Raw genomic sequence first — 22,904 nt, 5'->3', positions numbered from 1 at the left:
CTTGTCGGGAGCTTGAATTTCATCTTCCCTCCTTATTTTAGCCAATTGAGTGCTGAAGACCATGCCCTGCTCCAGACGTCCATCACCCTCTGTCTGCAGATTTCCCTGGTGATGCGGACCATGCGGCACTATGCGCCCCCCCCCCGCCCTTTCTACTAAGCCTCTGCACGAAAGTCAGGGTTAAATCTAGCGCATGTGCCCTAGCCTCAAGTGTCCTTCCCGAGGGCATTGATTTCTGCTTCATCTTGTGCCTGTGCTGCTGCTGGGGGGTTCGGGGTCCACCATACTTTGTTTGGTGATTGTTAACTGCAGAAAATGAAACTGAGCTACTGTGCCCTCTCTGACTAGTTTTAGCTTCTGCACTTCTTAATACTCTATTTGTCTTCTGGTTGGAGGGGAAGTTCTGAGATGCAGATATTCAAGGAGTACAACATAAGTGAAGACAATGTAAGAAGCCGGAGAATAAGACAGTAGTTTACTGCCATTCAGTATTAATTTTGGAGTATTTTCTCATTTTATGAAGTGAAGTGAAGTGAAAGTCGCTCAGTCATGTCTGACTCTTTGCGACCCCATGGACTATACAGTCCACGGAATTTTCCAGGCCTGAATACTGGAGTGGGTAGCCTTTCCCTTCTCCAGGGGATCTTCCCAACCCAGAGATCAAACCCAGGTCTCCCACACTGCAGGCAGATTCTTTAGCAGCTGAACCACAAGGGAGGCCTGTGCCATGGCAATACTGTCTGAAAACGGACGTGATGGACGAACACATGAAAGCACTTGAAAAAACGCTTGGACCATAGGAAGTGCTAGCTATCACTACGGTCAAAGAACACAGCTATGATGTGGACTGGGCAAAAAGGGGACCAGGGTGGGTGGTGTGGCTTGGCCCCTTGCCCTCGACTCCCACCTTAGTCCAGTGAGACCCTTCTGTGGCATACGTTGGAGAAACGAAAGTCGCATTGTGGAACTAGCTTTAGGCCATGAGACGGGAAAGTCGGCATTTGTGTCTCAGTGGCGTCTCTGTGCACACTTGGCGGGCTCCATTCCACGCCATCTGAGCCGGCACTGGAGGGGCCCGTGTGCGCAGGCGCATCGGGGGCACCTGAAAGGAGCGTGGCGTTGTGACAGAGCCGAGTCCCTCCAGCCTCACACGGTCTCCATAGCAGCCCGTGGGTGGCTGGGCTGTGTGCGCAGGCGCACTTTTGGCGTCCTTGCGCAGAAGGGGAGGGACTTCGTGAGCGGCCCAGTCTCTCCGCCCCTTATTTGGCGTCTGAGGGAGACGCACAGCAGCCATGCAGGCGTCGGGTGGTGGTGCCGGTGGCGCAGAGGGCCGAGATGACCAGCATAGCTCCAGAGCACCTCCTTGCCAGAGTGGTTCAGGCAGCGCTGAAGGTGAGGATCGTCCCCGGGCCCCAGAAGGCGGGGGTGGGCCTGGCAGAGGAAGAGCGGTGATGGAAGACGCTGGAGCTCGTCCCCGGGGTGAGCGGGCACCAGGTGGCCTAGGACCCGCTGGAGATGTAGCACCCTTGGCTGTAAGGCCTAGACGTGGAGAGGCGGTGCTGTATCCTTTTCAGGGAGCCTTTCTGGGCGGGGTCAGTGGTGTGGTGGAGGGAAACATGCCGGCAGCCTGAGGAAGGGATAGAAGGGAGTACGGGGGCGATCCGGGGCAGCAGGACTGGGCAGCCTGGCAGCAAAGGAGGTTGTCAAGGCCTGAGGAGCCTGGAGGGTGGGGAAGATGGACAGAAGGGTTAGGGAGGCAGCTCAGGGTGGTCTCAGGTTGTGGTCAGGAGGATGGGCATCCTGGGGTAAAAGCAGGCCTCTGAGGTGCGAGGAAGCCCGAGATAATCAGCAAATTCTGTAATGGGTGGTGCCTTAACCGTGTCTCTCCCAGCACACTCAGAGTGCCTTTCCAGTCACCCCTGGAGGCAGACATGGCTCGCAGATCTCTGCTCCCAGATGCCCAGCGCCACCAAGGATTGGTTCTGAGGGAATTTGCAGTGAATGGCAGTGACCTGCTTGTGTCAGTTCCAGACGAGTTTGCCTTGGGAAGTGGGGGGTGGCAGGTGCTGTGGTCTGAGCTCCCTCTTAAGCGTGCTATGATGGAGACACTGAGGGGCTTGGTATAAGCAGGGGGGTTGGTACCCTGGACCTACAGGAGCAATCTTCCCTTTAACCTGATTTTCTTTTCCCTGCTTTTAGTACATGGACTGCTGAAGACCTGTGAAGACCTGGCTTTCATCCGACTTTCCATGAACCCATTCCTCGATCAGCTTTCCCTGGTGATTCGGAACATTCGGAGCCTTGGGCTCCCACCTCGCTGAGGAAAGGGGCTGAGGCCTAACCTTGTGTCCCCTGCTCGGCGGGGCATAGGGAATTCAAACTAAGAGGCATCGCCACTTTGTTATTTGAGTCTAAGTTTTTGCCTTTACTGGCCTTTGGTCTCTGTTGGTTCACTTGCTTTGTTGCCCTGCTGCTTGAGGAGTGGGGTGCTTCAGTGTTTGTTACAGCAGAAAATAAAGCTGAGTCACTTTTTGTGCCCCAGTTTCTTTTCAGCTAATGCGCTTCTGGATTTTAAAAACATTTTTTATCTTTGTTCTCGTGTTAGAGGGAAGGTACTGAGATTCAGATGTTTGAATTCCAATTACAAGGGAATTGAAAACAATTTCAGAAAATGAAAATCGAGCCCTATGTTCAGCACTAAATACTGTCAACGTTTAAGAATATTTTCTAGGTGTACTTGCACATTAAATACATAACAGCATGTGATGTAGAAGTTATCAAGTTTAGCTTTAATTTTTTTCCTGAATTTTTTTTCATTTAGTATACTAGCTTTTCCACTTTCTAAAATCTCTTCAGAAATGTGTTATTGAATAGATATAAGATGCATGATAATGTAATTATTGGGACTTCCCAGGCAGTCCGGTGGATAAGACTATGCACTTCCAGTGTAAGGGCTGCAGGTTCAGTCCCTGGCAGCAGAACTACGATCCCACATGTCGTGTGGCGTGGCCAAAAAAGTAAAATTGGGTCTTTAAATAAAAACAACAGCAACAATAATAATCTCATTATGGAACATGTAAGTTGTTTCCACGTTTTTCATTACTATGGTTAATGAATTAGTGGAATTTATAAATCTTTCCATTAACGGTTATTTCCTTAAAGTATTACTATATTCCAACAATTAGAAATGCTGACCTAACTGTTTACTTCTCTCTTGCTTTTTTAAAAAATTAATTTATCTTTTTAATTGGAGGCTAATTACTTTACAATATTACAGCGGTTACTGCCATACATTGACATGTCCAGGCTCCCCGCTGGTGTCCTCTTGGCCACAGAGCAGGGGACAGACATAGGCAGTAGACCAGGTCTTTGCACACCCTAAAACTGACTGGGAGCCAGAATCAACAGAAACTGGGAGGGTGGAAAGGTGGGACAGGGATGCCCCCCACACAGGAAAGGGTCAGCCACTGCTGGTGGCTCTTCCCTTCCAGTGGGGGTGAGGGAAGTCTGCTGGGGGGGCCGAGGACTCTCCGGCCAGGGGGTGGGGCTCAGGGACCGGATTGAAGTACAACCCCTGATGCAGTCACCTCCCGTGGCACCAGTGGTCCCTGGCAGATGAACCCCACGCCCAGGCAGTGCTGCCCCAGCCCCGTGGTCTCCCCCGGCTGTACCTTGCCTGTTGACTTGACCCCCTTCTAGACACAGAAGTGGACCAGCAGGCCAGTAGACACAGGGTCACATTCCAGTTGAGGTCCCCCGGTACCTCCGGCCCTCTGGATAGCCTCAAGACATTGTTCTTGGGGAAGGGAAAGCCATGAGAGTTGTGCCAGCAGGAGAGGGCAAGAGACTGGGGGTGTCCTAGGGGGTATTGCCCTTCCCTCGGCCCTTGAGTCCAGCCGGTCCCACCGGTGCTTCTGGGGGTCCTGATGTAAGTCCCCAGCCTGGAGTCCCTGCAGTCTGTGTGCCTGGAGCCCCAGGCGGCCCAGCCCCACGCCATCCCCAGTGAGTCTGACAGCAGTCCCCCCCCCCCCCCGCTTCCCTCCCCAGGTGGGCGGGCACAGTATGCTCCGCATCCCTCGTATCATGCCTCCAGGGCCGGGTCACCCCACTCCCATGTGAAGGCACCTTGAAAGCACGCACACAGAGACATATGCCCACGTGAATGCATCCCAACCGTGGCCTCTTTGAAGCACACACACACACACACACACACACACCCATGTGCACGCCCCTGACCACACGCTCTCTCGTGACCACACATACATGCCCACGCACAAGCACCTCCACACACAGACACACTCACATGCTTATGTCATGAATCTGTGCATATGCTCTCTCTCTGAAACACACCCACGCACACACCTGATGGGCACGCACCTGTGTAAGGGCACTCTCTCGGGCACACACACAGATAAGCACATTCACACGCCTATGTGCATAAATCTGTGCACACGCTCTCTCTTACAAGCACACCCATACACACGCCCATGGGCATGCACCCGCTCATGCGATCATGCACACAGACACACATACAGACATGTGAGCTATGTGCGAGACACCAGAGAGACAGACGAGCGCTGACCCAGGGGTGCCCAACTCCCTTCTGGGAGTCAAGGAAAAGGACCTGCGCTCAGCAGGATGGTCACCTGTGAGCGACGCCAAGCTGTCAGCAGCACAGACTTGAAGGTGCACAGGGACCAGGGCTCACTTGGGGTTTGCAGGCTTGGCGTGGAAACAGTCACGCGCCTTGAGGAGGGCGGCAGCGTCTGTTTGAGCATCGCGCACTGAGGCGCTGCCCCCACACCGAAGGGTGGAGCGCCGCCTAGAGGCCTCACGGCTGAACCGTTTACCAGGTTTCCCGGCCGGAGGCAGGGCTGACTTAAGAGAGCCCAGACCTCGTGGGTATGGGTCTGCGCATGCGCGTTGGGGCTACGTGGTGCGTGAATGCGCGAAGCTTCAGCAGGGCACCCGTTGTCGGTGGGAACCAATCGTGAGGCAGGACCAGGGTGGGTTTGCGCGGGCGCTCTGCTGAGTTGCAGGTCTCACTCCGGGACTGGTATTTGTAGGGACTGTTCAGTCTTTCCCGCCGCGGAGGTGGGGGAGAGGGTTCAAGATGGAGTCCGAGGCACACGGTGGAGGAGCCACAAGGGCAGCCGATGAAGACGCAGTCGCCGTGGCCTCTGCAGCGGGCACGGCAGGTGGTGGCCAAGGCGTGCAGGGTGGTGCTGGTGGCCACGATTGCCCTGGCGACCCAGCTGTCCCTGGTGACGCCGTCAGTCGAGGAGTCCCTGGCGGCTCTGGTGACCAGGCTAATCCCAGAGGCCCCAGCGCTGCAGGAGAGTCGGGTGGTGCAGCCGGTGCCATGCCACAGATCGCGGGGGCACCGCAGGCGCCAGGGCCGGGTGGAGACGCTGCACCCGGAGCCAGAGTTCCGATTAACCGAGCCCTCCAGTGGTATCCTATGCTGGGAGCCCCGGTGGGCTGGGCGGCCGCAGGGGTCGGGGTGTGCGCTAGGGGTAGTTTGGGGGGTTGCAGGTGGCGGGGCCTAAAGCGTGGGAGGAGGGTACTCTGCGGGGCTGGAGGGTATGGGTCAGGGGTGGTCTGGCTGCCAGGGGATGGTGGTGACGGAAAGAAACCTGAAGGGATCCAGAGGGTCGGGCAGTGATAGCCAGGGTATCTGGCGGCGGCCTTGTGGGAGAAGGCGAGTCTCCACGAGCAGGGAGCCTGACGTGCAAGCCACGTGAGTCATGTGGATGGTGCCTTAACCATATCTCCACCAGCAGCCTCAGTGTGCTTTTCGCATCGCACGCACAGGCGGACATCGCCCGCCACTTCCTCACTCCACGTACTCAACTGCCAGGGCCGCTTCGGAGGGAGCTCGATGTTAACGGCTGCATGTTGGTTCTGTAAGTTCTAAAGGGGGCCGGGGCTGGGGAGGGAGTGGAGGACGGTGGCCAGTCTCGGCCCAGGAGGAGCCATAATGGAGGGTTAAGCCTAGAGGAGAAGTGTGGTGCTCTGGGCTCTGTCGGTGTGCGGGGACAGAGGGAGGACATGCTTCTCTTCCTCCTCCTTGGCAGGAGCTTGAATTTCATTTTCCCTCCCTTTTAGCCGATTGACTGCTGAAGACCCTGTCCTGCTCCACAGGTCCATCGACTTCTGTGCGGGGCAGCTTTCCATGGTGATGCAGTCCTTGCAGCGCTTTGTGCCCCGTCCTCGTGCTAAGCCTCAGCAGAGAAGACGGGCTTAAACCTAGCCTATGTGCCCTAGCCTCAAGTGTCCTTCCCCAGGGCATTGCTTTCTGAATTACTTTGATGGGGCTTCATCTTGTGCCTGTGCTGCTGCTTGGGGGCTCAGGGTCCACATCGTTTGTTTGGTGATTGTTAACTGCAGAAAGTAAAACTGAGCTACTGTGCTGCCTCTGACTTTATTTTTAGAGGGTTCGCTTCCTAATACTGCATTTGTCTTTTAGTTGGAGGAGAGGTTCTGAGATCCAGGTATTCAAGGAGTACAACATAATGGAAGCCAATGTAAGAAGTGGGAGAATAAGAAAGTTGTGTACTGCCATTCGGTATTGATTTTGGAATATTTTGTCAGTTTTACAGTTACATTTATATATAAAACACCAGAATGTTGTTGTTGTTGTTGTTGAGTCTTTTGTGTCCAGGTGAGTCTTTGCGATCCCATGGACTGTAGCACACCAGGCTCTGTGTCCCCGCTGTCTCCTGGAATTGGCTCAAATTCATGTCCTTTGAGTCGGTGGTGCTATCTAACCATCTCACCTTCTGTGCTCCCCTTCTCTTTTTGCCTTAAATCTTTCCCAGCATCACAGTCTTTTCCAGTGAGTCAGCTTTTGGCTTCTGCTGACCGAAGTGTTGTCGCTCCGGCTTCAGCACCCGTCCTTCCAATGAATATTCGGGACTGATTTCCTTTAGGATTGATTAGTTTGATCTCCTTGCAGTTCAAGGCACTCTCAAGAGTAACCTTGTATCGTGAAACCTTGCTAAAGTCACGGATTACTTGTAATAGCTCTTTTGTAGATCCCATGGAACTCCCTCTTAGACAAGCGTTTTGTAGGCACATACATGCACATTTATTTCTTCCTTTCCAATTAATGGATTTTAACTGATTTCTGTTAAAATGAGATCTGCCATCACTTTGGCCACCTGATATGAAGATCCAACTCACTGGCAAAGACTCTGATGCTGGGAAATATTGAAGGCAGGAGGAGAAGGGAATGACAGAAGATGAGATGGTTGGATGGCATCACGACACCAGATGTGAGTTTGAGCAAGTTCTGGGAGATGGTGAAGGACAGGGAAGCCTGGCCTGCCGCAGTTCATGGAGTTGAAAATAGACACGACTGAGCAACTGAACACCACCACGCTGATCTCTGTTATAACGGATTTGATTTTCCTGCTTCTTTGCCTCCTGGTAATTTTAGATTGGATGCCAAGCAGTATCAAATTTCCCTTGCATGCTTAATATTTTTCTATGCCTAAACTTTTCTTGAGCTGTATTCTGGAATCCTGTTAAGTTGCTTGGAAACAGTTTGATCCTTTTTGGATCTTACTTATTAAGATTGACTCTGTAGGACCAGAGCGGATCTCGGTGTAGGAGGAACTTAATTAACTGAAATCTTCAATGGCCGAGAAGGCTATAGCTGGAAACAGGGACTCTTTTTAAAAATTTTATTTATGAATTTTTTTTTCTTTTTTTTTTTGGCTGTGCTGCGTCTTGTTAACTGTGTGTAGGTTTTCTGTACTTGCAGCCAGCAGAGGCTACTCTCTAACTGCTGTGCTCAGGCTTCTCATTGCAGAGGTTTCCCTTGTCGAGGAGCACAGACTTTAGACAGTGGTGCGCTCAGTTGTTGCGGCACACGAGCTTAGCTGCCCCAGGCATGTGGGCTATTCCTGGCCCAGGGACTGAACCCATGTGCCCTGGATTGGCAGGCAGAATCTTGACCACTGGACCACCTGGGAAGCCAAACAAGAACCCTTAAGTGGTAGTAAAATCCACCTGGACAGTTGATTGGCACTTTATATTACAAGGAGAAGGACCATCCCTTTCCAGACAGGGCACCCAGAATTGACCCAGAAGTGGGCCATATGGTGGATACAGCAAAGCCTGTGCCATCCGCAGTACTTTTTAAGAGCTGTATAATATTGTATGTTATAATTGTATATTATTGTATATTTAAGAGCTGTATAAAATTGGAGAAGAAAACGGCAACCCACTCCAGTCTTCGTGCCTGGAAAATCCCATGGACAGAGGAGCCTGCTGGGCTACAGTCCATGGGGTCGCAAAGAGTCGGACACGACTGAGTGACTGAGCGTGGACACACTGTTAGATTAAGAAATATTCGTTCCCAGTCTCGTTCCTTTAAACACTGGAAATTGATTATGAATTTGATGCAAAGTCTATACCGCTGTCGAGGACATGGATGGGTTTTGTAATTCAGTGTCCCTTTTCCTTCTCTTGGCACCGGTACGCTGTCACTCTGGAAAACTGCCCCTTTCCTTTTCTCTAGGCCATTGTGACTGTGATAGAGCTGACTTCACATTTGATTCCACGGGTGGGCATGTGGCTCAGGCCTGGCCATTGGAGGACCACATTCCTCCTGCTGTGGTGATATCATCCAACCAGTGACACTTTGATTCTCTAGGGGAGGCAGGCTGGCAAAGGACAGAGGGGGAGTTGGAGCAAGAAGGCAAATCTCCGGGACAAAATGCTGGGCCCAGCCATGCCTGAAGACAGAAACTACCTCTGTATCTGGTAGTTACCCAGACCCAGAAGCTCTCCCTTTGGCTTAAAAACTAAAGTGGCAATTTTGGTCGTTTTCGTTCCACTCATTTTTCACTTGCAATAGCAAGGCTGGACCCTTCGTGAATTGAAGGATCATACTTTTCTTTCTTACGTAACTAATGCGGTCTGAAGACTTGGCCCTTATTTATTACTTCAAGGTAGAAACAGGCCTCTTTTCTTGTTAAGCGATTAGCTGCTTGCTCATCAACTCATATCATGGTTGAAAAAGAGACAAGTCAAAGGAGGAGAGGGACACTGCAAGGGGCAGCTGGTGGAAGGGCATAAGGAGAAGGACCATCCCTTTCCAGACAGGGCACCCAGAATTGACCCAGAAGTGGGCCATATGGTGGATACAGCAAAGCCTGTGCCATCCGCAGTACTTGTAAGAGCTGTCTAATATCCCTCAGAATGTGTAATCCATAGTTATTTTCACCAGTCTCTTGTAACTAGGCCTTTAGGCTGTTTGCAGTTTTTCAGTATTACAAACAATGCTGAAATGGACATCCTGGTACATTTGCTTTTGTGTAACATATTATGTGGACAAGGAAATGGCAAACCACGCCAGTATTCTTGCCTGAGAAATCCCATGGGCAGAGGAGCCTGCTGGGCTACGGTCTGTGGAGTTGCAAGAGTCGGACATGACTGAGTGACCAGACCACTACCACCAGCACACTATGTACAATAATTCTGAGCTAAAACGGAAGGTTGTTGGGTGAAAAAGTAATCTCTTTTTGAAATGTTTTACACATATTCCCAAATATGTTTTATACATATCCCCATGCCCTCCAAAACGGTTGCATCGATTTGACTCGAACCAGGTGGGTATGAAAGTGTCCACTTTTGTCCTGCCTACCCTGAATTTGTCAGCTTGTTGTTTAGTCGCTAAACTGTGCCCAACTCTTTTGCAACCCAATGAACTGTAGCCCACCAGGCTCCTCTGTCTGTGTCCGTGGGGTTTTCCAGGCAAGCATACTGGAGTGGGTTGCCATTTCCTTCTTCAGGGGATCTTCCCGAACCAAGGACTGAACTCACATCTACTGCTTGGCAGGCAGATTATTTTACCACTGAGCCACCTTGGAAGCCCATTTGTCCGCGTAGCATGGCATAACAGAATAATAATAAAATACCACAGACCAGGTGGTTTAAGGGCTTCCCTGGTAGCTCAGCTGGCAAAGAATCCACTGGCAATGCAGGAGACCCCAGTTACACTCCTGGGTTGGGAAGATCCCCTGGAGAAGGGATAGGCTAGCCACTCCAGTATTCTTGGGCTTCCCTAGTGGCTCAGAAGGTCAAGAATCCGCCTGCAATGCAGGAGACCTGGGTTCGATCCCTGGGTTGGAGAGATCCCCTGAAGGAGGGCATGGGAACCCCCCTCCAGTATTCTGGCCTGGACAATACCTGTGGACAGAGGAACCCGGCAGGCCACGGTCCACGGGGTCGCGCAGCGACGGACAGGATTGTGCAAGCAACCACAGCACATTAGGAACAATGTCTGCGAATACGTTTGCCAATGTAGATGAAAATAACAAATTCCTTGAATGACACAAATTCCCAAAACTAACTCAAGAAGGAAGTGGGAAACCTAAATATCCCTAAATCGATCAAAGATACGGAACAGAAAACTCCAGGCCCACGTGACTTAACTAGGGAACGCTATGAAATATTTAAAGGAGAAATATCACCAATCCTATACAAATTCTTTCAGAAAGCAGAGGAGGGGAAACACTTCTCAAATCATTTTCCGAGGCCAGTCTTAACAGAACACCAAAGCCATATGATGATATTGCAAGAAAAGAGAACCGCAGGCTAATATCCTTCATTAAGCTAAGCACAAAATATGAAATGTTATCAAATTTAATCCGGCGACATATACAGCCTTATGACCAAACGAGATCTATCCCAAGAATGAAAGATTGGTTATGCATTAAAAAACCCATCAACCAGTGTTATCCATCATATTAAGTACAAAACAGGAGAAAAGCCATACGATCATTTCTCAAGATGCCGAAAAAGCATTTGACAGCGTTCAACCACCGCTATGATAAAAACTGTCGGAAAACTAGGACTACAAACAGACTTTCTTAATCCGATCAAGGTCATCTACAAAACTCCTACAGCTAACATGATAATGCAGGAAAATCGAATCCTTCCACTGGGGGTGGGGGAAGGCTGCTGGCCTGGGATTTGGCGGGCTGCCCAGAGGCCTATCCGGCCAGGGGGTGGAGATCAAGGGGCCTGGATTGAAGTATCTGCCTCCTCCTCGGGCAGTGGCCCGGATCCAGTCACCTCCTGTGGCACCAGCGGTTCCCTGGCATATGCACCCCACGCCCAGGCAGTGCTGCCCCAGCCCTGCCATCACCCCCGGCTGTACCTTGCTTGTTGACTATACCCCCTCCCAGACACAGAAGTAGACCAGCGCCCAGAAGGTCAGCAGACACAGGGTCACCTCCCGGTTGAGGGCCCCTGGCACCTCGAGCCCCAAGACTTGGTTCCTGGGGAGGGAAAGCCCATGAGAGTTGTGTCAGCAGAGGGCCAAGAGACTGGGGGTGTCTTGGGGAACACTGCCCTTCCTGCAGCCCTTTAATCCAGCCAGTACCACCGGTGCTTCTGGGATGCCAGGTGTAAGTCCCCAGCCTGGAGTCCCTGCAGTCTGTGTGCCCGGACCCCCAGGCGGCCCAGCCCCACGCCGTCCCCAGTGAGTCCCACAGAAGTCCCCGCTTCCCTCCCCAGGCGGGCAGGCACAGCCCCCTCTACACCCCTAGTCTCAGGACTCCAGAGCCGGGTCGCCCCACTCCCATGTGAAGGCACCTGTGCAAGCACACACACACGGAGACACCCATGTGCATTAATCTGACCCGTGCTCTTTCACACACACATGCACACTCACACGCCCGCGTGCATGCACCTGACCACATGCTCTCCTGCCCACATACATGCCCACGTGCAGACACCTGCAAAAACAGACACACGCACACGCCTATGCGTGTGAACCTGTGCACGTGCTCTCTCTCAGAAACACACCCATGCACACGCCCATGGGCATGCACCTGCCCATGCACTCACGCACACAGATACATTTGCACTGACGTGACCTACGTGTGGGACACCAGAGGGATAGACCGGCCCTGACCCAGGGGTGCCCGACTCCCTTCCGGAAGTCAATAACAAGGACCTGCGCTCAGCAGGATGGTCACCTGTGAGCGTGGCCAGGTTGGTAGCACTGCAGTCTTGGAGGTGCACAGGGACCAGGACTCACTGGGGTTTGCAGGCTTGGACGGGAAACAGGCACGTGCCCTGAGGAGTGGGGTGGGGTCTGTTTGAGCATGCGCACTGAGGAGCTGCCGACACAATAAAGGGTGGAGTGCTACCCAGCGGCTTCCTGGCTAAGCCGTTTACCAGGTTTCCAGGCCTGAGGCAGGGCTGACTTAGACGGCCCAGACCACGTGGGTGTGTCTGTGCAGGCTCATTGGGGTGACACATCGGGTGAACGCTTGAAGCTTCTGCAGGGAGCGCCTATTGCCGGAGAGCCTGCAGCCACTGTGGGAGCCAACTGTTGGTGGGAACCTATCGGGAGGCAGGACCAGGGTGTGTTTGTGCAGGCGCTCTGCCGATGCTGAGTTGCATGTCGCACTACGGGGATCAGTTCTATAGGGAGGGTTCAGTCTTTCCCAACGCGGAGTGAGGGGGAGAGGGGTTCAAGATGGAGTCCGAGGCACATGGTGGAGGAGCCACGAGGGCAGCCGATGAAGATGCAGGTGCCATGGCCTTTGTAGCGGGCACGGCACGTGTCAGCCGAGGTGTGCTGGGTGATGCTGGTGGCCGCGATGGCCCTGGTGACCCAGCTGGCCCTGGTGACGCTGTCAGTCCTACAGTCCCTGGCGACCCCGGCGACCTGAGTGATCCCAGAGGCCCCAGCGCTGCAGGAGAGTCAGGTGGTGCAGTTGGTGACATTCTGCAGATCCTGGGGTTACCTCAGACACCACAGTTGGGAAGAGACACTGCACCCAGAGCCAGAGTTCTGAGTAACTGACCAGTTCAGTTGTATCCTATTCCAGGAGCCCCAGTGGGCCGGGCGGCCATGGGGTTCCGGGTGTGGGCTAGGGGTGGTTTGGGTGGTTGCAGGCGGCGGGGCCTAAAGTGTAGGAGGAGGATACTCTGGGGGGCTGAAGGGTATGGGTCAGGGGTGGTCTGGCTGCCAGGGCACGGTGGTGAGGAAAAGCAACCTGAAGGGATCCAGAGGGTCGGGGCAGTGATATCCAAAGTGTCCAGCGGCGACCTTGTGGGAGAAGGCGGGTCTCCGTGAGCAGGGAGCTTGACGTACAGGCAAAATGAGAAATGTGGATGGTGCCTTAACCACATCTCCACCAGCATTCTCACCGTACCTTTTGCATCGCTCGCTCAGGCAAAAATCGCCCGCAACTTCCTGTCTCAAAGTACTCCGCTGTGAGCGCCAGTTCAGAAGGAGCTCAATGTTAATGGCTGCTTGTTGGTTCTGTCAGTTCTAAAGGGGGCAGGGGCCCAGGCTGGGGAGGGGGTGGTGGGCAGTGGCCAGGGCCCGTCTTGGCCCGGGAGGAGCCATAATGGAGGGTTAAGCCTAAAGGAGAAATGTGGTGCTCTGGGCTTGTCAGTGTGCGGGGACAGAGGAAGGACATGCTCCACTTCCTCCTTCTTGTCGGGAGCTTGAATTTCATCTTCCCTCCTTATTTTAGCCAATTGAGTGCTGAAGACCATGCCCTGCTCCAGACGTCCATCACCCTCTGTCTGCAGATTTCCCTGGTGATGCGGACCATGCGGCACTATGCGCCCCCCCCCCGCCCTTTCTACTAAGCCTCTGCACGAAAGTCAGGGTTAAATCTAGCGCATGTGCCCTAGCCTCAAGTGTCCTTCCCGAGGGCATTGATTTCTGCTTCATCTTGTGCCTGTGCTGCTGCTGGGGGGTTCGGGGTCCACCATACTTTGTTTGGTGATTGTTAACTGCAGAAAATGAAACTGAGCTACTGTGCCCTCTCTGACTAGTTTTAGCTTCTGCACTTCTTAATACTCTATTTGTCTTCTGGTTGGAGGGGAAGTTCTGAGATGCAGATATTCAAGGAGTACAACATAAGTGAAGACAATGTAAGAAGCCGGAGAATAAGACAGTAGTTTACTGCCATTCAGTATTAATTTTGGAGTATTTTCTCATTTTATGAAGTGAAGTGAAGTGAAAGTCGCTCAGTCATGTCTGACTCTTTGCGACCCCATGGACTATACAGTCCACGGAATTTTCCAGGCCTGAATACTGGAGTGGGTAGCCTTTCCCTTCTCCAGGGGATCTTCCCAACCCAGAGATCAAACCCAGGTCTCCCACACTGCAGGCAGATTCTTTAGCAGCTGAACCACAAGGGAGGCCTGTGCCATGGCAATACTGTCTGAAAACGGACGTGATGGACGAACACATGAAAGCACTTGAAAAAACGCTTGGACCATAGGAAGTGCTAGCTATCACTACGGTCAAAGAACACAGCTATGATGTGGACTGGGCAAAAAGGGGACCAGGGTGGGTGGTGTGGCTTGGCCCCTTGCCCTCGACTCCCACCTTAGTCCAGTGAGACCCTTCTGTGGCATACGTTGGAGAAACGAAAGTCGCATTGTGGAACTAGCTTTAGGCCATGAGACGGGAAAGTCGGCATTTGTGTCTCAGTGGCGTCTCTGTGCACACTTGGCGGGCTCCATTCCACGCCATCTGAGCCGGCACTGGAGGGGCCCGTGTGCGCAGGCGCATCGGGGGCACCTGAAAGGAGCGTGGCGTTGTGACAGAGCCGAGTCCCTCCAGCCTCACACGGTCTCCATAGCAGCCCGTGGGTGGCTGGGCTGTGTGCGCAGGCGCACTTTTGGCGTCCTTGCGCAGAAGGGGAGGGACTTCGTGAGCGGCCCAGTCTCTCCGCCCCTTATTTGGCGTCTGAGGGAGACGCACAGCAGCCATGCAGGCGTCGGGTGGTGGTGCCGGTGGCGCAGAGGGCCGAGATGACCAGCATAGCTCCAGAGCACCTCCTTGCCAGAGTGGTTCAGGCAGCGCTGAAGGTGAGGATCGTCCCCGGGCCCCAGAAGGCGGGGGTGGGCCTGGCAGAGGAAGAGCGGTGATGGAAGACGCTGGAGCTCGTCCCCGGGGTGAGCGGGCACCAGGTGGCCTAGGACCCGCTGGAGATGTAGCACCCTTGGCTGTAAGGCCTAGACGTGGAGAGGCGGTGCTGTATCCTTTTCAGGGAGCCTTTCTGGGCGGGGTCAGTGGTGTGGTGGAGGGAAACATGCCGGCAGCCTGAGGAAGGGATAGAAGGGAGTACGGGGGCGATCCGGGGCAGCAGGACTGGGCAGCCTGGCAGCAAAGGAGGTTGTCAAGGCCTGAGGAGCCTGGAGGGTGGGGAAGATGGACAGAAGGGTTAGGGAGGCAGCTCAGGGTGGTCTCAGGTTGTGGTCAGGAGGATGGGCATCCTGGGGTAAAAGCAGGCCTCTGAGGTGCGAGGAAGCCCGAGATAATCAGCAAATTCTGTAATGGGTGGTGCCTTAACCGTGTCTCTCCCAGCACACTCAGAGTGCCTTTCCAGTCACCCCTGGAGGCAGACATGGCTCGCAGATCTCTGCTCCCAGATGCCCAGCGCCACCAAGGATTGGTTCTGAGGGAATTTGCAGTGAATGGCAGTGACCTGCTTGTGTCAGTTCCAGACGAGTTTGCCTTGGGAAGTGGGGGGTGGCAGGTGCTGTGGTCTGAGCTCCCTCTTAAGCGTGCTATGATGGAGACACTGAGGGGCTTGGTATAAGCAGGGGGGTTGGTACCCTGGACCTACAGGAGCAATCTTCCCTTTAACCTGATTTTCTTTTCCCTGCTTTTAGTACATGGACTGCTGAAGACCTGTGAAGACCTGGCTTTCATCCGACTTTCCATGAACCCATTCCTCGATCAGCTTTCCCTGGTGATTCGGAACATTCGGAGCCTTGGGCTCCCACCTCGCTGAGGAAAGGGGCTGAGGCCTAACCTTGTGTCCCCTGCTCGGCGGGGCATAGGGAATTCAAACTAAGAGGCATCGCCACTTTGTTATTTGAGTCTAAGTTTTTGCCTTTACTGGCCTTTGGTCTCTGTTGGTTCACTTGCTTTGTTGCCCTGCTGCTTGAGGAGTGGGGTGCTTCAGTGTTTGTTACAGCAGAAAATAAAGCTGAGTCACTTTTTGTGCCCCAGTTTCTTTTCAGCTAATGCGCTTCTGGATTTTAAAAACATTTTTTATCTTTGTTCTCGTGTTAGAGGGAAGGTACTGAGATTCAGATGTTTGAATTCCAATTACAAGGGAATTGAAAACAATTTCAGAAAATGAAAATCGAGCCCTATGTTCAGCACTAAATACTGTCAACGTTTAAGAATATTTTCTAGGTGTACTTGCACATTAAATACATAACAGCATGTGATGTAGAAGTTATCAAGTTTAGCTTTAATTTTTTTCCTGAATTTTTTTTCATTTAGTATACTAGCTTTTCCACTTTCTAAAATCTCTTCAGAAATGTGTTATTGAATAGATATAAGATGCATGATAATGTAATTATTGGGACTTCCCAGGCAGTCCGGTGGATAAGACTATGCACTTCCAGTGTAAGGGCTGCAGGTTCAGTCCCTGGCAGCAGAACTACGATCCCACATGTCGTGTGGCGTGGCCAAAAAAGTAAAATTGGGTCTTTAAATAAAAACAACAGCAACAATAATAATCTCATTATGGAACATGTAAGTTGTTTCCACGTTTTTCATTACTATGGTTAATGAATTAGTGGAATTTATAAATCTTTCCATTAACGGTTATTTCCTTAAAGTATTACTATATTCCAACAATTAGAAATGCTGACCTAACTGTTTACTTCTCTCTTGCTTTTTTAAAAAATTAATTTATCTTTTTAATTGGAGGCTAATTACTTTACAATATTACAGCGGTTACTGCCATACATTGACATGTCCAGGCTCCCCGCTGGTGTCCTCTTGGCCACAGAGCAGGGGACAGACATAGGCAGTAGACCAGGTCTTTGCACACCCTAAAACTGACTGGGAGCCAGAATCAACAGAAACTGGGAGGGTGGAAAGGTGGGACAGGGATGCCCCCCACACAGGAAAGGGTCAGCCACTGCTGGTGGCTCTTCCCTTCCAGTGGGGGTGAGGGAAGTCTGCTGGGGGGGCCGAGGACTCTCCGGCCAGGGGGTGGGGCTCAGGGACCGGATTGAAGTACAACCCCTGATGCAGTCACCTCCCGTGGCACCAGTGGTCCCTGGCAGATGAACCCCACGCCCAGGCAGTGCTGCCCCAGCCCCGTGGTCTCCCCCGGCTGTACCTTGCCTGTTGACTTGACCCCCTTCTAGACACAGAAGTGGACCAGCAGGCCAGTAGACACAGGGTCACATTCCAGTTGAGGTCCCCCGGTACCTCCGGCCCTCTGGATAGCCTCAAGACATTGTTCTTGGGGAAGGGAAAGCCATGAGAGTTGTGCCAGCAGGAGAGGGCAAGAGACTGGGGGTGTCCTAGGGGGTATTGCCCTTCCCTCGGCCCTTGAGTCCAGCCGGTCCCACCGGTGCTTCTGGGGGTCCTGATGTAAGTCCCCAGCCTGGAGTCCCTGCAGTCTGTGTGCCTGGAGCCCCAGGCGGCCCAGCCCCACGCCATCCCCAGTGAGTCTGACAGCAGTCCCCCCCCCCCCCGCTTCCCTCCCCAGGTGGGCGGGCACAGTATGCTCCGCATCCCTCGTATCATGCCTCCAGGGCCGGGTCACCCCACTCCCATGTGAAGGCACCTTGAAAGCACGCACACAGAGACATATGCCCACGTGAATGCATCCCAACCGTGGCCTCTTTGAAGCACACACACACACACACACACACACACCCATGTGCACGCCCCTGACCACACGCTCTCTCGTGACCACACATACATGCCCACGCACAAGCACCTCCACACACAGACACACTCACATGCTTATGTCATGAATCTGTGCATATGCTCTCTCTCTGAAACACACCCACGCACACACCTGATGGGCACGCACCTGTGTAAGGGCACTCTCTCGGGCACACACACAGATAAGCACATTCACACGCCTATGTGCATAAATCTGTGCACACGCTCTCTCTTACAAGCACACCCATACACACGCCCATGGGCATGCACCCGCTCATGCGATCATGCACACAGACACACATACAGACATGTGAGCTATGTGCGAGACACCAGAGAGACAGACGAGCGCTGACCCAGGGGTGCCCAACTCCCTTCTGGGAGTCAAGGAAAAGGACCTGCGCTCAGCAGGATGGTCACCTGTGAGCGACGCCAAGCTGTCAGCAGCACAGACTTGAAGGTGCACAGGGACCAGGGCTCACTTGGGGTTTGCAGGCTTGGCGTGGAAACAGTCACGCGCCTTGAGGAGGGCGGCAGCGTCTGTTTGAGCATCGCGCACTGAGGCGCTGCCCCCACACCGAAGGGTGGAGCGCCGCCTAGAGGCCTCACGGCTGAACCGTTTACCAGGTTTCCCGGCCGGAGGCAGGGCTGACTTAAGAGAGCCCAGACCTCGTGGGTATGGGTCTGCGCATGCGCGTTGGGGCTACGTGGTGCGTGAATGCGCGAAGCTTCAGCAGGGCACCCGTTGTCGGTGGGAACCAATCGTGAGGCAGGACCAGGGTGGGTTTGCGCGGGCGCTCTGCTGAGTTGCAGGTCTCACTCCGGGACTGGTATTTGTAGGGACTGTTCAGTCTTTCCCGCCGCGGAGGTGGGGGAGAGGGTTCAAGATGGAGTCCGAGGCACACGGTGGAGGAGCCACAAGGGCAGCCGATGAAGACGCAGTCGCCGTGGCCTCTGCAGCGGGCACGGCAGGTGGTGGCCAAGGCGTGCAGGGTGGTGCTGGTGGCCACGATTGCCCTGGCGACCCAGCTGTCCCTGGTGACGCCGTCAGTCGAGGAGTCCCTGGCGGCTCTGGTGACCAGGCTAATCCCAGAGGCCCCAGCGCTGCAGGAGAGTCGGGTGGTGCAGCCGGTGCCATGCCACAGATCGCGGGGGCACCGCAGGCGCCAGGGCCGGGTGGAGACGCTGCACCCGGAGCCAGAGTTCCGATTAACCGAGCCCTCCAGTGGTATCCTATGCTGGGAGCCCCGGTGGGCTGGGCGGCCGCAGGGGTCGGGGTGTGCGCTAGGGGTAGTTTGGGGGGTTGCAGGTGGCGGGGCCTAAAGCGTGGGAGGAGGGTACTCTGCGGGGCTGGAGGGTATGGGTCAGGGGTGGTCTGGCTGCCAGGGGATGGTGGTGACGGAAAGAAACCTGAAGGGATCCAGAGGGTCGGGCAGTGATAGCCAGGGTATCTGGCGGCGGCCTTGTGGGAGAAGGCGAGTCTCCACGAGCAGGGAGCCTGACGTGCAAGCCACGTGAGTCATGTGGATGGTGCCTTAACCATATCTCCACCAGCAGCCTCAGTGTGCTTTTCGCATCGCACGCACAGGCGGACATCGCCCGCCACTTCCTCACTCCACGTACTCAACTGCCAGGGCCGCTTCGGAGGGAGCTCGATGTTAACGGCTGCATGTTGGTTCTGTAAGTTCTAAAGGGGGCCGGGGCTGGGGAGGGAGTGGAGGACGGTGGCCAGTCTCGGCCCAGGAGGAGCCATAATGGAGGGTTAAGCCTAGAGGAGAAGTGTGGTGCTCTGGGCTCTGTCGGTGTGCGGGGACAGAGGGAGGACATGCTTCTCTTCCTCCTCCTTGGCAGGAGCTTGAATTTCATTTTCCCTCCCTTTTAGCCGATTGACTGCTGAAGACCCTGTCCTGCTCCACAGGTCCATCGACTTCTGTGCGGGGCAGCTTTCCATGGTGATGCAGTCCTTGCAGCGCTTTGTGCCCCGTCCTCGTGCTAAGCCTCAGCAGAGAAGACGGGCTTAAACCTAGCCTATGTGCCCTAGCCTCAAGTGTCCTTCCCCAGGGCATTGCTTTCTGAATTACTTTGATGGGGCTTCATCTTGTGCCTGTGCTGCTGCTTGGGGGCTCAGGGTCCACATCGTTTGTTTGGTGATTGTTAACTGCAGAAAGTAAAACTGAGCTACTGTGCTGCCTCTGACTTTATTTTTAGAGGGTTCGCTTCCTAATACTGCATTTGTCTTTTAGTTGGAGGAGAGGTTCTGAGATCCAGGTATTCAAGGAGTACAACATAATGGAAGCCAATGTAAGAAGTGGGAGAATAAGAAAGTTGTGTACTGCCATTCGGTATTGATTTTGGAATATTTTGTCAGTTTTACAGTTACATTTATATATAAAACACCAGAATGTTGTTGTTGTTGTTGTTGAGTCTTTTGTGTCCAGGTGAGTCTTTGCGATCCCATGGACTGTAGCACACCAGGCTCTGTGTCCCCGCTGTCTCCTGGAATTGGCTCAAATTCATGTCCTTTGAGTCGGTGGTGCTATCTAACCATCTCACCTTCTGTGCTCCCCTTCTCTTTTTGCCTTAAATCTTTCCCAGCATCACAGTCTTTTCCAGTGAGTCAGCTTTTGGCTTCTGCTGACCGAAGTGTTGTCGCTCCGGCTTCAGCACCCGTCCTTCCAATGAATATTCGGGACTGATTTCCTTTAGGATTGATTAGTTTGATCTCCTTGCAGTTCAAGGCACTCTCAAGAGTAACCTTGTATCGTGAAACCTTGCTAAAGTCACGGATTACTTGTAATAGCTCTTTTGTAGATCCCATGGAACTCCCTCTTAGACAAGCGTTTTGTAGGCACATACATGCACATTTATTTCTTCCTTTCCAATTAATGGATTTTAACTGATTTCTGTTAAAATGAGATCTGCCATCACTTTGGCCACCTGATATGAAGATCCAACTCACTGGCAAAGACTCTGATGCTGGGAAATATTGAAGGCAGGAGGAGAAGGGAATGACAGAAGATGAGATGGTTGGATGGCATCACGACACCAGATGTGAGTTTGAGCAAGTTCTGGGAGATGGTGAAGGACAGGGAAGCCTGGCCTGCCGCAGTTCATGGAGTTGAAAATAGACACGACTGAGCAACTGAACACCACCACGCTGATCTCTGTTATAACGGATTTGATTTTCCTGCTTCTTTGCCTCCTGGTAATTTTAGATTGGATGCCAAGCAGTATCAAATTTCCCTTGCATGCTTAATATTTTTCTATGCCTAAACTTTTCTTGAGCTGTATTCTGGAATCCTGTTAAGTTGCTTGGAAACAGTTTGATCCTTTTTGGATCTTACTTATTAAGATTGACTCTGTAGGACCAGAGCGGATCTCGGTGTAGGAGGAACTTAATTAACTGAAATCTTCAATGGCCGAGAAGGCTATAGCTGGAAACAGGGACTCTTTTTAAAAATTTTATTTATGAATTTTTTTTTCTTTTTTTTTTTGGCTGTGCTGCGTCTTGTTAACTGTGTGTAGGTTTTCTGTACTTGCAGCCAGCAGAGGCTACTCTCTAACTGCTGTGCTCAGGCTTCTCATTGCAGAGGTTTCCCTTGTCGAGGAGCACAGACTTTAGACAGTGGTGCGCTCAGTTGTTGCGGCACACGAGCTTAGCTGCCCCAGGCATGTGGGCTATTCCTGGCCCAGGGACTGAACCCATGTGCCCTGGATTGGCAGGCAGAATCTTGACCACTGGACCACCTGGGAAGCCAAACAAGAACCCTTAAGTGGTAGTAAAATCCACCTGGACAGTTGATTGGCACTTTATATTACAAGGAGAAGGACCATCCCTTTCCAGACAGGGCACCCAGAATTGACCCAGAAGTGGGCCATATGGTGGATACAGCAAAGCCTGTGCCATCCGCAGTACTTTTTAAGAGCTGTATAATATTGTATGTTATAATTGTATATTATTGTATATTTAAGAGCTGTATAAAATTGGAGAAGAAAACGGCAACCCACTCCAGTCTTCGTGCCTGGAAAATCCCATGGACAGAGGAGCCTGCTGGGCTACAGTCCATGGGGTCGCAAAGAGTCGGACACGACTGAGTGACTGAGCGTGGACACACTGTTAGATTAAGAAATATTCGTTCCCAGTCTCGTTCCTTTAAACACTGGAAATTGATTATGAATTTGATGCAAAGTCTATACCGCTGTCGAGGACATGGATGGGTTTTGTAATTCAGTGTCCCTTTTCCTTCTCTTGGCACCGGTACGCTGTCACTCTGGAAAACTGCCCCTTTCCTTTTCTCTAGGCCATTGTGACTGTGATAGAGCTGACTTCACATTTGATTCCACGGGTGGGCATGTGGCTCAGGCCTGGCCATTGGAGGACCACATTCCTCCTGCTGTGGTGATATCATCCAACCAGTGACACTTTGATTCTCTAGGGGAGGCAGGCTGGCAAAGGACAGAGGGGGAGTTGGAGCAAGAAGGCAAATCTCCGGGACAAAATGCTGGGCCCAGCCATGCCTGAAGACAGAAACTACCTCTGTATCTGGTAGTTACCCAGACCCAGAAGCTCTCCCTTTGGCTTAAAAACTAAAGTGGCAATTTTGGTCGTTTTCGTTCCACTCATTTTTCACTTGCAATAGCAAGTCTGGACCCTTCGTGAATTGAAGGATCATACTTTTCTTTCTTACGTAACTAATGCGGTCTGAAGACTTGGCCCTTATTTATTACTTCAAGGTAGAAACAGGCCTCTTTTCTTGTTAAGCGATTAGCTGCTTGCTCATCAACTCATATCATGGTTGAAAAAGAGACAAGTCAAAGGAGGAGAGGGACACTGCAAGGGGCAGCTGGTGGAAGGGCATAAGGAGAAGGACCATCCCTTTCCAGACAGGGCACCCAGAATTGACCCAGAAGTGGGCCATATGGTGGATACAGCAAAGCCTGTGCCATCCGCAGTACTTGTAAGAGCTGTCTAATATCCCTCAGAATGTGTAATCCATAGTTATTTTCACCAGTCTCTTGTAACTAGGCCTTTAGGCTGTTTGCAGTTTTTCAGTATTACAAACAATGCTGAAATGGACATCCTGGTACATTTGCTTTTGTGTAACATATTATGTGGACAAGGAAATGGCAAACCACGCCAGTATTCTTGCCTGAGAAATCCCATGGGCAGAGGAGCCTGCTGGGCTACGGTCTGTGGAGTTGCAAGAGT

General features: G+C 52.6%; 2 protein-coding genes and 2 long non-coding RNA genes across 6 annotated transcripts; all 4 read left to right on the top strand.

Annotated features, from left to right (window-relative positions):
* The first annotated feature begins 1,268 nt into the window (after positions 1-1,268).
* On the top strand, positions 1,269-2,541 carry LOC145536598 (uncharacterized). The gene is made up of 3 exons (XR_014075922.1): positions 1,269-1,561; positions 1,892-2,020; positions 2,200-2,541. It is a non-coding gene; the product is annotated as an uncharacterized LOC145536598 (long non-coding RNA).
* A 2,394-nt stretch (positions 2,542-4,935) lies between these two features.
* On the top strand, positions 4,936-6,632 carry LOC145536597 (uncharacterized). Of its 2 annotated transcripts, none has more exons than XM_081566105.1 (3): positions 4,936-5,454; positions 5,781-5,906; positions 6,145-6,632. In XM_081566105.1, exons 1-3 carry the CDS (start codon positions 5,114-5,116, stop codon positions 6,245-6,247), a joined length of 570 nt encoding a protein of 189 aa, XP_081422231.1. In that variant the 5' UTR covers positions 4,936-5,113; the 3' UTR covers positions 6,248-6,632. The 2 variants fall into 2 exon arrangements, with proteins under 2 accessions (XP_081422231.1, XP_081422232.1); XM_081566106.1 differs by having other exon boundaries at positions 6,109-6,632.
* An 8,106-nt stretch (positions 6,633-14,738) lies between these two features.
* On the top strand, positions 14,739-16,011 carry LOC145536596 (uncharacterized). The gene is made up of 3 exons (XR_014075921.1): positions 14,739-15,031; positions 15,362-15,490; positions 15,670-16,011. It is a non-coding gene; the product is annotated as an uncharacterized LOC145536596 (long non-coding RNA).
* Positions 16,012-18,404: 2,393 nt separating this feature from the next.
* Positions 18,405-20,101, top strand: LOC145536595 (uncharacterized). 2 transcript variants are annotated; one of them, XM_081566103.1, is made up of 3 exons: positions 18,405-18,923; positions 19,250-19,375; positions 19,614-20,101. In XM_081566103.1, the coding sequence occupies exons 1-3, from the start codon at positions 18,583-18,585 to the stop codon at positions 19,714-19,716; spliced, it is 570 nt and encodes a 189-aa protein (XP_081422229.1). In that variant the 5' UTR covers positions 18,405-18,582; the 3' UTR covers positions 19,717-20,101. The 2 variants fall into 2 exon arrangements, with proteins under 2 accessions (XP_081422229.1, XP_081422230.1); XM_081566104.1 differs by having other exon boundaries at positions 19,578-20,101.
* Positions 20,102-22,904: the final 2,803 nt, after the last annotated feature.

This window comes from Giraffa tippelskirchi, chromosome X, assembly GCF_054371585.1.
Source record: "Giraffa tippelskirchi isolate mGirTip1 chromosome X, T2T-mGirTip1v1.2.pri, whole genome shotgun sequence".
In the NCBI taxonomy this organism is placed as follows: Eukaryota; Metazoa; Chordata; class Mammalia; order Artiodactyla; family Giraffidae; genus Giraffa; species Giraffa tippelskirchi.
This window is presented reverse-complemented; position numbering and strand designations above follow the sequence as displayed.

What these genes read in the sequence shown, in the direction of transcription:
- LOC145536597 (XM_081566105.1), top strand. Translation starts at nt 5,114, where the DNA reads ATGGAGTCCGAGGCACACGGTGGAGGAGCCACAAGGGCAGCCGATGAA. An exon ending in ATTAACCGAGCCCTCCAGTG is followed by an intron (nt 5,455 to 5,780) that starts GTATCCTATGCT and finishes TATCTCCACCAG; the next exon opens with CAGCCTCAGTGTGCTTTTCG. An exon ending in AACGGCTGCATGTTGGTTCT is followed by an intron (nt 5,907 to 6,144) that starts GTAAGTTCTAAA and finishes CCTGCTCCACAG; the next exon opens with GTCCATCGACTTCTGTGCGG.
- LOC145536595 (XM_081566103.1), top strand. Translation starts at nt 18,583, where the DNA reads ATGGAGTCCGAGGCACACGGTGGAGGAGCCACAAGGGCAGCCGATGAA. An exon ending in ATTAACCGAGCCCTCCAGTG is followed by an intron (nt 18,924 to 19,249) that starts GTATCCTATGCT and finishes TATCTCCACCAG; the next exon opens with CAGCCTCAGTGTGCTTTTCG. An exon ending in AACGGCTGCATGTTGGTTCT is followed by an intron (nt 19,376 to 19,613) that starts GTAAGTTCTAAA and finishes CCTGCTCCACAG; the next exon opens with GTCCATCGACTTCTGTGCGG.